The sequence below is a fragment of the Notothenia rossii genome (genome assembly GCF_949606895.1).
Source record: "Notothenia rossii genome assembly, chromosome: 5".
In the NCBI taxonomy this organism is placed as follows: Eukaryota; Metazoa; Chordata; class Actinopteri; order Perciformes; family Nototheniidae; genus Notothenia; species Notothenia rossii.
The window spans coordinates 67,944,491-67,961,172 of record NC_136903.1 but is presented as its reverse complement, the minus strand read 5'-3'; the positions used below and the strand labels follow the sequence as shown (position 1 = coordinate 67,961,172).

At 44.7% G+C, this 16,682-nt stretch overlaps 1 protein-coding gene across 1 annotated transcript in view; it reads left to right on the top strand.

The window, feature by feature from the left end:
- Positions 1 to 382: 382 nt before the first annotated feature.
- The window catches only part of asic1b (acid-sensing (proton-gated) ion channel 1b), a 164,909-nt gene continuing 148,609 nt past the window's right edge, over positions 383 to 16,682 (top strand). The window contains exons 1-2 of the mRNA XM_079682983.1: positions 383 to 1,648; positions 10,048 to 10,243. Of these exons, the coding sequence (XP_079539109.1) occupies positions 1,287 to 1,648; positions 10,048 to 10,243 (558 nt within the window). The 5' untranslated portion in view covers positions 383 to 1,286. The remainder of the gene's footprint in view (positions 1,649 to 10,047; positions 10,244 to 16,682) is intronic.

Here is a 16,682-nt window from a genome sequence, read left to right as displayed (position 1 = left end):
TCTTCTGTAAATGATACTATAACTTGTTGCTAAACATTTGTTTTGCAGAATACAAATTATAACTTTCCACAGAAAGTAAAACTTGATACTAGCTCGTTTTCAATAAGCTAATGTTAGCTTTCAGCAAGGAGAGTAATGGGGAAACTTGCATTAAAGGGAATGACACATTTTTTAGTCATGCTGTCTTGACATTGTTGAAATTGTAGACTCGGTAACATATCCCCACTTCTTAGTTAAACACAAGTATTGCTGAAGTGACACCGACTTCGTCACCCGGTGTAAAACCACATGCCATCCTATCCGTGCTCTCTCCTGCAGAGCGAATTTATCCGGGTAAACCGCGACCACCTCTGGTGCTTTCCCTTCAATTCAAATCACTGAGCGTTTCGGGTGGTAATTATTTGTTTCTCCCCGATACACATTTCCCCCCTCAGAACACTTTTATTCAAGGATAAACCAGCTGGAATCCGAAGAAACCGGAGTAGGCTAATTATCCCTGCATTGTTGTGGAGGCAGCTCGGAGGAGGGGATGGATGCGTGGAGCAGAGGCGGCTTTCTGACGGACCCTGCTCCTCTGTGATGCAGCTGTTTATGCTGGATGTGAAGAAAACGCGGACACCCTGACGACTGCTCTTAAAACGCTACCTGGCGAGAAATCAGCGGCTATTTGTTATTCTGCACGTGTTGGGATTGCATATGAAGAGCTGGGAAAGCCATGTAGCCAGTGCCGTGCACACAGAGGGAGAGAATACACCGCCGCTTTGATTTTCTTATTCACATTTTCCTCGCTAGGGTGATTCCACCGTTTGTTTTCTTCCTCCTAAACAGTTTTTTATTTAGCTACAGACCTGCCCAGTTGGTTTTTGAGTTTTGAGCGTGGAAATCAAATACCAACTCGGTAATATCACAGAAGTGTGCGAGGAGAGAGGACATCATTGGCATCTATCCATGCGCGCTCCACACCGGGCTATTTATTATGGAACTGTGACCCACGTCGAGGTACCTACTGCACACGTTTTTCTACATCTACACTTTCTCTAAGGATTTTCACCACGTAAGAACGGAGTATTTTGAGGGTGTCTTGGGTAAAATGCTCGGATGTTTTGCCGGCTGTCAGTGACGCAACATCTCAAACAGACTGCATGAGAAATACATGCGTAGAAGGGCGTGAACTTACAGACACTAACCTCCTTTCCCGTTTATAAAGCATCTGCTTATCTATAAAGCCAGTTTCCTCCGTGTGCAATCCTTTACCCTTCATTCATCCCAACTCATCCCGGGGCACTATGGATCTCAAAGCGGACTCTGAGGACATGGACTACAAGCGGCCGGCTCCCATTGAAGTTTTCGCCAGCAGGTCCACGCTGCATGGCATCTCGCACATGTTCACTTATGAGCGGATGTGTATCAAGCGCACACTGTGGATTTTGTTTTTCCTGAGCTCCGTGGGTGTGCTGGTGATGGTGTGCGTGGACCGGGTGCAGTTGTACTTCCAGTACCCTCACGTCACCAAGCTGGACGAGGTTTCGGCTCCGATGATGGTGTTCCCCTCTGTCACCTTCTGCAACCTCAACTCCTTCCGCTTCAGCAGGGTGACGCGCAACGACCTGTACCATGCTGGGGAGCTCCTTGCCTTGCTCAACGGCAGGTGTGTGTGTCTGGTTCCCATATATTAAAACCTGTGTGTTAAGGGCTGCCTGTAGCAGCTCTACCTGTTGTATGTTGTCAAGAGCCAACACTGGTTCCTCGTCTTTAAATTCATACCATTCAGGATTCCTCCTCGCATATAAAAGTCAGTTTCTTATAACATAGGTTTCAGTCTATGGTTTCAACAAGACAGTATTCAGTGCACAGACTAACAAACAAACAGCTTGGATGATATGGTTTTGCCTGAGGGACTATGTGAGGATTTAGTAGTTGTGGATTCAGGATTTTATTGTGTTAGCTGCACAGCGTGAGATAAAAGTCACAAGATGCAAACAGTTCGCTGGAAAGGTGCCTTTTAAGTTGGGCAATTCTACTGCAGTTGTCAAGAAAATGTATCCATTCTTGTAAAAAGAATTGAGAACCATTAAATCACAACAATTCTTAACCGACAGGCTATATATCACAACTCATTAGATATTTTGTAAAACTGGTTTAAATCTCCAAACAGTTGAATTCAGTTTAAATGTCCTTCAGTTTTCAATAGCCCTTTGGAAATGCAACGGTAGATTTAATTTCTTGTCTGTTTTGTCTCACATGAAATCGTAAGTGTCTCATGGAAGTGCAAAGCCGTGTTCTTACACCAGTCTCACTGGTTGTCTCTGTTAGGCCATCAGGAGATGTACAAACAACAAAAACATTGACAAAGCATGCAAATCCTTTCAAGGCTCTCAGTGAATATGAACTTAGACTGACCTCAGCTTGACAACATTTGTCAAGGAATTGATGAAATGTGTTTTCTAAAAAGCAAGCTTTATAGTTGATTATTTAATAATGTAGTGATATTACAGTTCATGTCAGCTGAACTCCACACTGCATGAAGGCTGCTGTATTTATGAAACCTCATGCGACAACATGAAATGTACCCCTCACATCAATCTGCTGGGATATCTTAATACAGTATTCGATTTAAAAAGAGGATAAGGAACACATTTTATCACAGATGTGAATCATGTGATTCCCCCAGGTAACAGATTATGGATGAGCTGTTTCTAAGTGGTTAATAGAAAATTATGAAGGAGAAAATGCCGCTGGTGCAATTCCTTGCCTCATCATTTTACAGTTCATGTGATAGGAATATCTCAATATTGGATAAGTAGACAAGTATATTTTTAAATCCCCTGCTGACAAAATGTTGAGAGACTTATGTGTGTGATTCACTACCGCCATCCCCTCCCTCTACACTTGTTGCCTTCTGCTCTGCTTTGATCATTTGAGTCTTTCGACTGCCATAACAAGCCCACCGTTGACTGTTGAATATTTTCACTTTAAATGTCTTCACTTTTAAATGTCTATTTCTCCATGCTTATTTGGATCACGTTAAACAGTAAAGTACACGTAACCGTCCTTGACACTATTCACAGCCTGGGCACTCAAATTGACACAAGCATAGCAGAAAAAAAGATGTACTACATACAAATACGTCTAAATACCATCTTGAACACATTATTCAGTGTATTTTTAGTTTATTGATTCACACAGCTCTGCTGCCAAAGGCACAGCTGGAGAGTACCTCTGTGGTACATGCTTGGATGGCATAAATCCAATGTCCATGTTTTCATACTGAATATCGTTGCTCTGTGACCTCTATATACTGTATATATATGCATTGATATTACTGGTGATAACCTTACAGGAAAGAAAAGCTTCCATTGCTCAGGGCTGCAGACCCAGTGCTTTGTGTGGTATGGATTTCAACTAGTGTGCCTACATCCTAAATGGATTTGTTACTCCATGCGTGTTCCGTCAGATGTAAAAGCAGACTATTAAAATATCAACAGAGGCTTTCATTTCTATTATTTGTCAGTGCAGGTTCAAACTGATTTCCTGTAAGATTCACACGAAGAAATAAGGCCAAAAACACAGAATAAACACCAGAGGAAACATACATTTAAAGCATTGACACAAGTGACATTGGAATAAGCTGACTTTAGATGGAGAGGGAGAACTGCAAGCAGAGGCAATTAACTTGTGTCTCGAAAGCTGTGTGATGAACAAGTCTTTATCCCTGTGTAATTAGTGCTGTTTGTTAAGCTACAGAGTTTCTCCGCTGATTACATATCTCGCACTGTCTCTTGCCCCCGTTGTTCAAGTTGGCATTGAGGGAGAGGTCCCCTTACTTTTCGCCCTCTCAGAGATTAATCCTTTATGTGATGTTTTTCTGAATATAAATGACAAGGTAATCTCATGTATTAGTTTAATTATGCAAAAACATTAAAAACAATAATATTAAGTACAGGAAGAGGCAAACAACAGACTGGGCTTATTCACATAAATGAACCAGCATGAACATGATAATAGTGATGGCAAAAGTGTCCTGCAGCTGTGAGTCTGTCCATCGTAGTCTCAGGAGGAAGCAGCAGGCAGTATCCACCCTTTCAGTGATGACTGGCTGTCTTTCATATGAAGTTTGTTGCTGAGCTACTAGTAACTTCACCTTGACTTACTCTGCTGCAGGGTCTGTATAAAAAAATACTTTATCCTATAGTATTCTTGCAAGCTGAGGGCACACTCGGCAGTGCAGAACATCACAGGTAAATTGCACTATTTTATTTGTATTATGTTGCAAGGGCAATTATATGATAATTAACTATTTGAAAAAGGTGTTGGTTAAGCATGTAGGTGCCAAAAAGTGTTGGATCAGCTTTTGAAAGTCATAGAAGCGAGTCTTCGGCCTACACAGTTCTGTAGTTCATATGTTTCCTGAGCTTGCAAACATGATCTAAATTCACATGAGTGGTGTGTTAAGTGCCGCAAAATGTAACGCTCGATAACTTTGACCGCAGTATCCGTCTCAGCAAGATCACAGGCCCTAATCAGGATTTTAGTGCAAAAACAAAGTGCTTGGGAGGCAAGCTTATCATAATGAAAACACAAAACCACAGAACTGCTTCTAAAGCTGATTTTTCAAATGTCGGTCCATTAGCATTTATATTGTGATATTCTGAAAGGGGGAAGATTATCATTGTGGGAACAAAAGTAAGCAGTTGTGTCATTGCAAGGTGCACTGGATGTTTAATATATTTCAGCTCTTTGATTTGTTTTTTTTGATTTCTTAAAGGTGGGGTAGGTACTTTTGGAGAAACCAGCTCGAGTGCGCTAGAATCTGAAAATACACAGCCGGAAGAAATCTGCCACTTCCTTACAGAGCCCCTCCTCCAACACACACAAACGCGCACATGACCAATGAGGGCACGACATAAGTTTGTGCACAGATGGAAGGCTGACAGGCAGGCAGGCCATCCAGTTATTTTAGCCGGGCTGGCTAAAATGATTGGTCGTGCTTTTTACAGTACTACGGCTTCCACAGATGACATTTTTTTATGGATTTATTGTCAAAGCACTTCAGATATTCATTGCTATCGGGATTTTAAGAGCATTCCATGGAATATAACAACAAGTGTATCTCGAGCCGGTTTCTCAAACTTACCTTCCCCCACCTTTAATGATTAAACCGATTTGCTTAGGTTTGCTTCACCTCGGTGGCCCTAGTTTGCATTTCTATGATCCTGTCCAAATTGGCAAAACAGCTGTGACCCAGGTACACTGTCATTAAGATGTGATTATGAAATCTCTGCTTCCAGGAATCATTGCATTTATTCATGTTCAAGGACAAACAATTCCGCTCCTCTGTAGTGTATGGGTTCAATTAGCACTAAGTTGATAATTACCTGAGATAACATCAAGATGTGTTCATTGTTTTTTCACACGGCCTGTGGCAAACTGGGTACGATGACAGTATCAATGACATATATGAAGACTTCTTTGTGTAGTTTTCCATTAACTGAGGGTTTGAAGTCCTGAGTGAGGACAGTTTTTAAACACAGTCTCCCCGTCAAAGTTCACTCAGATGTTGCTAGTATTTACTTCTCTCAGTGAGGTGGCAAAGTGATGCAGACAATCCTGAATTCGTTTTACTCCCCACAAGAAAATTAAAGTGCTTGTGGCCAATAATCCAATTTAGTCACCCCCACCGCACAGTGAGTTTGCTGTGATTGCTTTAGGGAGCAGTGGCAGGGCAATATTACAAATCTACCCATATTATTGTGATTGTGTGCGCTTCAACTAAAGCCTCCTGACTCTGGAATCTGAGCACAGCATCTTAAGTGCTCTCCTGGCAGCTTTGTGTTGCTTATAAGACAGAGGCTCAGGATACAATTTAATTAAGTTGAGAATAAACCACAACAGGCTGTGTTTTCTTATTAGAACAAAGCGTGATAATGTAGTGATGTAGTCCGAGTGACAGAGCACGGACTGCTTTTTATCCAAAATGCACATGTTCACTCATTAAATGCTCCGTGTGATTTCACCTGCCATTTCCAGGTCCCAGATTATCTTTAATCCACTATTCTTGTCACTAGAAGTACATTAGTTGTGCTTAAAGGAATAATTGACTTACAAAGTGACTATTTGTATATCAATTACTCACCGTGTGTTAACTTGAATTCATGAAGTAAACTTTGTTTTTCTTGCATACCTGCATGGTTAATAAGATAAGTATAATAGACAGAAGATTCTCGATAAATAGAAGCATATATGGGCCATGTTCAACAACAGCAAAACTTTATCAAAACATTTGGTTACACACTTAACTTGTGATTGTAATCCAAGATTTATTCATCCAATCCATTTGACCTTACTGAAGTTTTACATTTTGCAAGGAAAAGAAAGTGTGCTTCAGGAACTCAATGTAGCGCGGTGGTGGGGAATAATAGGTATAGAATATATTTCATTAAAGGGCCCATGTCATGGCCATTTCTACTGATCATATTTCCATTGTTGAGGTCTACTAGAATAGATTTAAATTGTGCAATTTTCCAAACTCACATTTGTTTCTCATTCAGCATCTCTGTATACTAGTATGTGTATTCACCGGTATTCACTCTCTGTCCTAAACGGCTTGTTGGAGCTGCCCCCCCTCCCTGTGAGCCCAGTGTGCTCTGATTGGTCGGGACGTTGCGAGGCTCGCTGCTCAGTGAGCTGGCTTACTGGTATGATTTCCGGGTCGGCGATACAGCGAGACAGCGCGAAACTCATCCTGAGCACACACACACACACACACCCCCACACACTAACAGCCGAAGTAAAAACAATAAGTGTGGCTTGATATTGAGTAAGAAAAAGGTTTATAACGCTGTGAGAATAGGTCTGCGGAGAGCATTTCTCCGCGATCCCAACTCGTCTATTACCAGCGTTCAGGGAGCTCTATGCAAGTCAATGGGGACTCCTTGTTAGTTAGCCAAGGGATCCTGGTGTGTGACGTGCTCCGCGGATTGGTCCATTTGGGCCAATCCGGTCATTTGTTGTTGATTTGGGTGTTCACACGTCACTGTACCCAGGAAGAAAACAATGGAAAATGAGAAATCTCCAACGAGGCGTTCTGGGGCAGCATAGACAGGTCTTTTCTGTGTTAGAGTTTTACTCCCTACAGGGTGTGCTTTGAGGGTTTGTGACTCTGCCGACCATTTACAGGCATAAAAACCTTCATAACACACAAGGGGACGGGTAATAACCAGAAAAGCATGACATGGGCCCATTAAGTATTTGTTTAACTCGCTACAATCCATATTATATCCTTTCATGTACTTAGCTGATTCAAACATTATAACATTCACTTGCAACAACATCATTGTGGACAATCCAAACATTGCACAATCCATACATTATAACAAAGTTGAGTCTGTTTTATTTGTTAATGAAAGATCTAAATGAGCTCTATTAAAAGTAGCTGTCAAACCTCCTAAAACCCACACATCTCTCAGGACAATGGACTTTTTAGTAACAATTGAACCATTTTCTAAATCCAACCACTCATTTACAGTGCCTAATCTGATCACACATTCAAACACAACTGCAGTTTAGTATTAACCCTACATTCATATAACTTCAACAGCAGCTCCATTTTTTGAAGGGCAGCAATAATAAATACATGTAGTATTATCCATTTAAATTATCTATTTAATCTTTGAGTTAAGCTTTTTTGTCCTTTGTAGTTACTGCAGCTTTGGAATATTAATAATTATTGTGATCCTAACTATGAAAAATCTGTCATATTTTGCAAGCATTTGAACTTTTGTTCAGAGCTATAGTGCCAATATTCTGTCACAGCAAGTTTTAACCTCAAGCATCACAGATTTGTATCTCTCTTCAGTGTTTTGAGTAGAGAAAGCGCTCATTTTACATTTCTCACATGGTGAATATTTTTATTTCATTCTGTTTGTAGTTAGTAAACAACATTGTGGCTGCATGGAACATATTAAACTTCTTGCAATTTTTGTTGGGAGGCAAGTTAAGAAATACATCGCTAGTTGAATGTTAAGGCAGTGCTCACAAAATAAATATTGCAATATTTCATTTTTTATTCATGGATCAACTTATTATTCTCCTCATCAAGGGAACAGAATCTTGTTCATAAGTACCTCCTAAGTTTGACCTTGTGAGAATAAAAAAGAATTCCATTAAAATATACCACCAATTATGGTTTGAAATAGTGCCCGTGTCCATGAGAAACACCTCCGCTGTCAGCCACTACAAAGTCATTCACAGATTTATCACCGGGGAGGAGGGTACGTCTCTCTCTGTCTCTCATGGTTTACAACTCTGCTCTCTCTAGCGTCTGCTTATTCATGTTGCAAATGGAAATTGAGTTGTCCAACATTATTACAAAAACACGAACCTTATTATACAGTAAGATGGCTGCTGCTTTCTCACATTACACACAACTTCATATAAAATCTCCTAACCTTAATACTTGTTGCTCAGTTAATTAAAAAAACACAATGAATGAATTTACAGTGTTCACTCTGATGGGCTGTGTGTGTCCCAACTAATTATTCTCATAAGTATCTGTCAGTAGTGCTTAAACTTGGCACTCCATAATTTGGTATGCTTGTACCACTGATGGGCCATCGCTCAGCAGGGGTCATCAGCCTTTCCTCCAAGCAGGGCCACACCAGTTAATTGAGGTTAATTTATATCTCTGAATAACTGCGAGCAGGTGCTGGAGGTTGATGGTGGTTGTCTAATAGAAGCATGTCATAAAGGAATTTTCCAGTGTGTTTCTTTCTTTGAGTATGGCTTCAGTAGGTCATTTTGATCTTTGTTGACACGCGCACATCAATTATACTTTGTCATGTTTTTGATGTGTTTGTGTGGAGTAAAGAGACACAGAAAAAGAGTGAGTGTGTATGCTTCCCTTGTACACCTGATTACGTTTTGCCCTTAAAACATAACTGTAGAACATGTAGTGTTTGGATTCAAACGCTAAATAGTCTCTGTTTTACCAGTGTTCTGGATGTAAATTGCAGCATTATGAACACTTATGCGTATTACATGAAAACCACCACAGTTGATCCCAATTATTTGGAAAAATGGTCAGCATCATGGTGTGAAAATAAATTCTCCGGTCCTTTATATAATAAGCAATTATCCCCCACTCAGGTCCACCCATGTTTGTTGGCATGCCACAGCTAGGATGCCAGTTTCAGACACATCAGTGTACCCAGTGTTCAGTTAGAGGGGACTATGCTTGTTTTCCTTCTTCTATATTGATTTTAACATTGTTTATATAATATAAAGCTCTGCAGAAAATGATTGTCTGCCTGCCAAAAGCTTACATTTTTTTTTAAAAAACGGAATTGAAGTACGGCTTAAAGGTGGGTAGGTAATTTTGGAGAAACCAGCTTGAGTCCGCTAGAATTTGAAAATATACAGCCGGAAAAAATCTGCCACTTCCTTACAGAGCCCCTCCTCCAACACACACGAACGCGCACATGACCAATGAGGGCACGAGATCAGTTTGTGCACAGATGGAAGGCTGACAGGCAGGTAGGCCATCCAGTTACTTTAGCCGGGCCGGCTAAAATGATTGGTCGTGCTTTTTACAGTACTACGGCTTCCGCAGATGACATTTTTTTATGGATTTGTTGTCAAAGGATATTCATTGCTATCGTGATGTTAAGAGCATTCCATGAAATATAACAAAAAGTGTATCTCGAGCCGGTTTCTCAAAGTTACCTACCCCACCTTTAAACTGTGTGTTACTCTTTTCTCAATGGGAGTTCTTTGAAGTCGACTTATGGAGAAATAAAATGTGTCTTTGAAAATTAAATTAATGCCATGTTGTCGACTCTGTTGTTGCAGTCAAAACTATTCACTTTGAGTAAATCATTTGAAAAAATATCTAATCCAGCAAGTTATACAACATTGTCATTGTAAACTTGTTGGTTTTATTCCAAAATCAACTAACTAAATTGTGGTTAAATAGATCATGTGTTTGTATTCATCTTGCTTACTGAAGTTCACAAGAACTAAACACAAAACTTTGTATTTTTTATTTTCCAGATATGAGATCCGGGACCCACACATGGTGGAGGAACATGTCCTGCAGATCCTGAAGGAGAGGGCCAACTTTGACAACTACAAGCCACGCCCCTTCAACATGCGTGAATTCTACGACCGGACGGGCCACGACATCAAGGAGATGCTGCTCTCCTGCTCCTACCGAGGCGTCGAGTGCAGCGCCGACAACTTCAAAGTGGTGAGTCAGAATTATCAACAGTAAATACCCTCCAGCTGAGGCCTGCCAAGACAAGGGTCACTGAGCATGCTGGTAATACAAGGTCAGCATTGATGAGGTGTATACAAACATCTATATGATACAACCTCAGTTAAGAAATAATTCCTGAAGGGTCATTATGGGAAATGACAGGGCTGGACATATGTAACCGGCTGTGTCTGACTCTGCGTTGTGTTGTGTAGAAAGACGACGACCCAGACGTGTAGCTTCATTCAGGATGTACATTTATTTTCACTCCTGACGAAACAGCGACAGAAAGAAAACATTTCTCCAGTCAGTACTCTCTTTAACGTGCCCCTCTCCCACAGAGATCAGTATCAAAAGGGCATAACGTAAAAAGTAACACAACATACCTGACGAAACAGCGACAGAAAGAAAACATTTCTCCAGTCAGTACTCTCTTTAACGTGCCCCTATACAAATTAAACAACACAGAAATACATTGTGAACACCCGTGAGACACTACAACAAAAATAAGTAATAAAAAGTAACTTAAAGTGCATAAAGTCGACACTAAAACACGGAAATTGCTTCTGGCTGAAGAGCCGCCTACCTCTCCCACAGAGATCAGTATCAAAAGGGGAGAAAGATGCATGAACCCCGCGAAAAAAAGGGGAACAGTGTCACATACATAAGGAACGTAGGGGTACACGCTAAAATTATAGTTCCACATACTGATGTGAGTCCTACTGCGTCAGGTATTAACACAAGATGAAACAAGAATAAACACAGATTTTGTGTAATTATATAGACATATTTACATAATATATTATATACAAATGAGACATAACTGTCCCTGTTACACTCACCCCGCTAGAATTATGCAAAATTCTGGGTCGCAAAACAATCCACATATAAACACACTGGCCATTACAACAAGCAACAAAACCATATGAAACAGCAATAAGAGCTTCCTACCTAAAGGATAAGAGAATGAGGGACTCGCTTGGGCCCAGCAAGAACCCACAGTACTCTACAGACAAGGTGAGGTGCAGTTTACACCCCACACCCTGGCCAAACGATGTGGATGAGCGAAAAATAAAATAAAAAAAGGCTCAATACAGCAGTATATCACCAGAGCACAAATAATGGCTAACACGCCACATTTCACACATTAATAACAGCACGCGGCCTTATCTCAACCCTCAAGAAGGGACTCAAGTTGTGCCATGGACTCAATGAAGCGGCGCACAGGTCTAATGACTCTGCCGAATCGTGAGGTAACCTGGCCATCTACATGTGATGCTTGACGCTTATTGGCAGGGGGCCGTTGTGGCAGAGGAGCTGGGAAAGCCATTGGGGTCTCTACAGCAGTTGCAGGGTCACTAGAAACGGGGGTGACCAACACAGAAGGAGGTGGTGGGTGGTCTGGATGAACAGAGTCATCAAAAGGGGACTGCTCAAGGACCCATGAGGCGGTGCGGCCATCCTCCCCGTCAACATCCGAGAGGGAACCAGCTAGGGATGGCCCAGCTGTTGCAGCTGCTGTGTCTAACTCGGACACCTCTGTCCCATGCCAATCAGATGCCGGAGCGGTATCGGTCATGCTAGGGGTAGGTGCGGGCACAGGAGCATCATCTTCACCATCCGAGGCCTCCTCCAGCGGAAGGAAGTTGACTTGCAGCAGCAGGTTTCGGTGAACAACACGCTCATGTCCCTCTGGATCCCTGATCCGGTAGATATGGAGGGCTGGTTTTGAGGCCACCACAGTGTGCACAACAGGCATCCACTTGTCAGAAAGCTTGCATTTTCCCTTGGCGCCTTTGTTCGCCAGCAGCACCTGGTCACCGACAGACAGAGGTTGGCCCCTGACCCGTTTGTTATACTGGTCACTCTGATGTCTCTGCTCCGCTGTGCAGTTTTTCTGGGCCAGTGCCATGGCACAGTGCAGGTCTTCCAAGAGGGATTTCACGTAGGCATTGTAGTCACACACAGTCACATCATGAAGTACATTCCTGAACAGAAGGTCCACTGGCAGCCTTGGGATTCTCCCGAACATCAAATAGAAGGGCGCGAACCCAGTGGTCTCATGGACAGTGCAATTGTACACGAAAGTCATTGTCTGTATTATCTGCGGCCACTTCTGTTTGGAGCGAAGTGGTAGAGACCTCAACATGTTGCCCAGGGTGCGGTTGAACCTCTCTGTGCCGCCGTTCCCCATAGGGTGGTAAGGTGTGGTGTGGGACTTGTCAACCCCTGACAACTGCAAGAGCTCAGCAATCAGCTCACTTTCAAAGTTTGCTCCCTGGTCAGAATGAAGGCGCTGAGGGAAGCCATAAACACAGAAAAAGTTGTCCCACAGCTTCTTGGCTACTCTCTTAGCTGTCTGATCCTGGCAGGGGAAAGCATGTGCCAACTTTGTATAGTGATCGGTGATCACAAGAACATCCACAGACTTGTTGTGACGGTCTTCAGCTGACCAGAAGTCGATGCACACAAGCTCCAGAGGGGCAGAGGTCTTAATGCTCTCCAGTGGGGCTCTTGCGGAAGGTTCAGGAGTCTTGCTGAGAACACATCTGTGGCAGTGCTTCACATGATTGCGGACATCCTTCTCCATGTCGTACCAGAAGAAACGCTGGCGGGCCAGAGACAGTGTGCGGGGCTGACCTTGATGGCCAGCATGGTCGTGAACACCAGATAATGCATCTGCCTTTAGCGACTCCGGCACCACGAACTGGGACCTCTTCTGTCTAGTCAAGGGATCTTTCGTGACCCTGTAGAGGACGCCATTCAGAAGAGTCAGTTTATCCCACTGCTTCAAGACTCTCAGAGTCGGCTGACTCTCATTGTAGCGTTCCCGTCTGGAAGGCCTGCGCTTCCTGTCGACATAGAGAGCGACCCTGGAAATTACTGGGTCCTGTTGCTGGTGTGACTGCAGCTCAGAAAGAGATAGGGAATGCAACGTGTCCTGGCCAGGTGGTTCAAAGGTGGTGAGGTGATCAACCAGGGAGGCTGCACGCTCCCTAGGAGCAGAGTCCCACTCGTCCAAGGAGGAAAGAAGAGAAGAGACCTCATCCTCAGACATTGAACCTTCAATGGCGTCAGAGTGAGATGGACCCTCCAGTGACTGTGGTTGGCAGGTGAGGCGGAAGGCATCTTGCACAGACCCATCACTGACGTCACAGACCTGGTCCAGTAGCTCCAAGTAGGGTTCACGCAGCAACCGTTCCCTCAAAGGTTTCACGAAAGGGTCTCTGCTGAGGGCATCCGCCACCACGTTCAACCTGCCGGGAATATGTTTGATTTCGAAGGAATACGGAGCCAACTTAGCAACCCACCGCTGCTCACAGGCGTCAAGTTTCGGCTTGGTCATGATATATGTGAGAGGATTGTTATCTGACCAGACGGTGAATCTGTGACCCTTGAGCCAGTGGCTAAACTTCTCACAAACCGCCCACTTTAGAGCCAAGAACTCCAGTCTGTGTGCAGGATAATTGAGCTGGCTGCGACTGAGAGTTTTGCTTGCAAAGGCGATGGGTCTTGCCTTCTCCTCACCAGCAGAAATTTGGGACAGTACAGCACCCAGACCATCAAGGGAAGCATCGGTGGAGAGGATGAAAGGCCTATCAAAGTCTGGGTGTGCCAGCACCACGCTGTTGAGGAGTGCGTGTCTCAGATCATCAAATGCCTTCTCACAGGCAGGGGTCCAATCCTGAGGAGTCAGTTCTCGAAAGGTGCCAGCTCTTCTCCGACCGAAAGAGCCCTTGGCTTTCCTCTTCTGCCCTGCAGTTAAGGCGTAGAGTGGCTTTGCGATGGAAGAACAGCCAGGAATGAAGTGTTGATAATACAGCACCATCCCGAGGAAAGACCTGACCTTCCGCTGAGATGGGGTGCAACCGTCGTCGTTCATGAGATCCTCCTTCCCGAAAGCTGAGATGACCCTCACCTTCTCTTGGTCGACTGAGACGCCACTGCTGTCTATCACGTGACCCAGAAACCCCACAGTCCTGCGAAGGAAGTAGCACTTCTTCTGAGACAGCTTCAGGTTGTTGGCTCTGAGCCGCGAGAAGACAGTCTCCAGCCGTTTCAGGGCTTCCTCCTCGGATGGAGCAAAGACAAGCAGGTCGTCCAAATAACAGAGGAGGCTGGAGAAGTTCAAATCACCAAACACACTCATCATCATCCGCATAAAGGACGCGGGACTGTTGCAAAGACCTTGGGGAAGTCTGTTGTACTCATACAGGCCTAAGGGTGTTGTGAATGCCGAGTACTTCCTGTCAGACTCATGGAGGGGGATGTTGTAGAACCCCGATGTGAGATCCATGGTGCTGAAAAAGGCGTTTCCACCAAGGGCAGCAAGACAGTCGGCCTGGTGAGGCAGCGGGTGGGCGTCCTTGACGGTCTTGGCATTAAGCCAGCGAAAGTCAGTGCAGATCCTTAACTCTCCTGACTTCTTCCAGACAAGGACCAGCGGCGATGCATACTCACTGACTGATTTACTGATGATGCCTTTCAACTCCATCTCAGACAGCACCTCTCTCAGTTTGTGATAGTGTGCTGGAGGGACACGGCGATAGGGTAGCCTGAAGGGGTGATCATCAGTGAGATGAATCCGGTGGACGAACTCTTTCGCTTCCCCACAGTCCAGCTTGTCTTTGGAGAAGACATCCTGGTAAGTGAGCAACAGTTCAGAGAGTCTCTTTTTCCATTCATCTGACACCGCACAGCCTTCGAGGTCGATGTCTGCCAATCCACAGTCTTTAAGCTGCTGAGTGTGGGTAGAGCTGGCATCTGAGTTGGGAGGAGGGTCAGCTGCCTGACTGGTCTGTGGCCTATTCACACCCTGAGAGAGGGGAAGGTCTTCCATCGCGACACAAGTAAACACATCGGCCACTTTAGCATTGCGGCGTAGTGTCACGGGACTCTTGGTTGGGTTAAGGACCTTCATAGGGACCCAACGATCTCCCCACATGGGTGCCACAACCCGTCCCACAATAATGTCTTTGGGGGCTGAACGGGAGGAGGTGGGCTCCACAATGACAGTGCTCCCAGGGGACACAGGAACACTGCCAGGTAGCTTTCCCCACACCAGATACTCCTTCTGTGGTGCTAGAGTGATAGCTTGCCGTAGCTTGACCGTGCCAACCTTGTCAGGCAGTTCAGGACCAGACCAACGAGTGATGCAGCTGAGCAACTGAAGAAACTGCTCACAGTCGGGGTCTGAGGTGTTGGACTGGATGAGCTCCCAGTACTTCTCATCAGACTTCATCCTCTGTAATATGGGCCTGATGACGTTGCTACCAATAATGAGTTTGTCTCTCTGCCCTGGGACAAGGAAAGTTGGCACAATGAATTTAGAACCGTAAACCTCAATCTCCAGGTCATAGATACATCTGGGTTGTGTCATAAGGCCACCACAGCCAACTAGGACCACCTTCTCTGGCACAGGCTGAGGACAAGGGAGGACACCAGCAGCTCTAAGATTGGACTCTGCCTCTTCGCTGAGTGTGCATGACATGCTCCCTGAATCAAGCATCCCCCTTAAAGTTGACTGACCCCCTACTAACACTGGGGTATAAAACAAGTCATTGGCTCCTTCAACTCTATGTGAACCCACAGCAATCACAGTTTTGTCATCAGGAAGATTACTACAGCAGTTCACATATGTTGATCTTAAGTCATTTTCCTCACTGAGGGTGTCACTAGTGCCGCCCATGCTATCCCTCTCACTGCACGGGCGGGCTAGTTTAAACCAGCATTGGAGGGAGAAGGTGGCATGGCTGAGGAAGGAGAGGCCTGTGGGCACTGATTTCTTATGTGACCAGGACTGAAGCAGTTAAGGCATAATCTGTAAAGCCTGCAGTGTGCATGGGTTGAATGGTCCCTGGAGCCACAAACCTTGCATGGAAAGGACTCAGATGCCTGCTGGTAACGGGGTCGACCATTCTGACGGTGGACTTGTTGGTGGTTGCCTGGCTGACCATTCTGACGGTGGGCTTGTTGGTGGTTACCTGGCTGATGGTAGTCTGGCCTTTGACTGGTTGTAAGGGAAGCGTTGCACATAGCCAGAACTCTGTCAAACATTGCAACTACCTGTTGAACACCACCGTCGGTAGTAGGTGGGTTGACGGTGGTAGGGGCTGGGTCAGAGACAGCAGAGAGAGGCAGGGATAAGGGGGACACTTGGGGACTCACCCTAGCATCGTCTGGCTGAGGCTGACTGTAAGCAAGGGCAGTGGCCGGTAGAGAGTTGGGAGGGGGGTCTGGTTGGTGCGCTAATGAGGCCTGAGACATCCCCAGATTGACAGGGCGAAAAGAATCAGTCACAGGGCTCTGACTATAAACTGACAGACCCACCACATTATGAGACTGCGCTGCTGTTTTTCTCACATTTCTCATATGGGCGTCCAGACGCTCCTGAACCTCAGCCGTGGTCCACCGCTCAGGTGCCTTCAGTTGG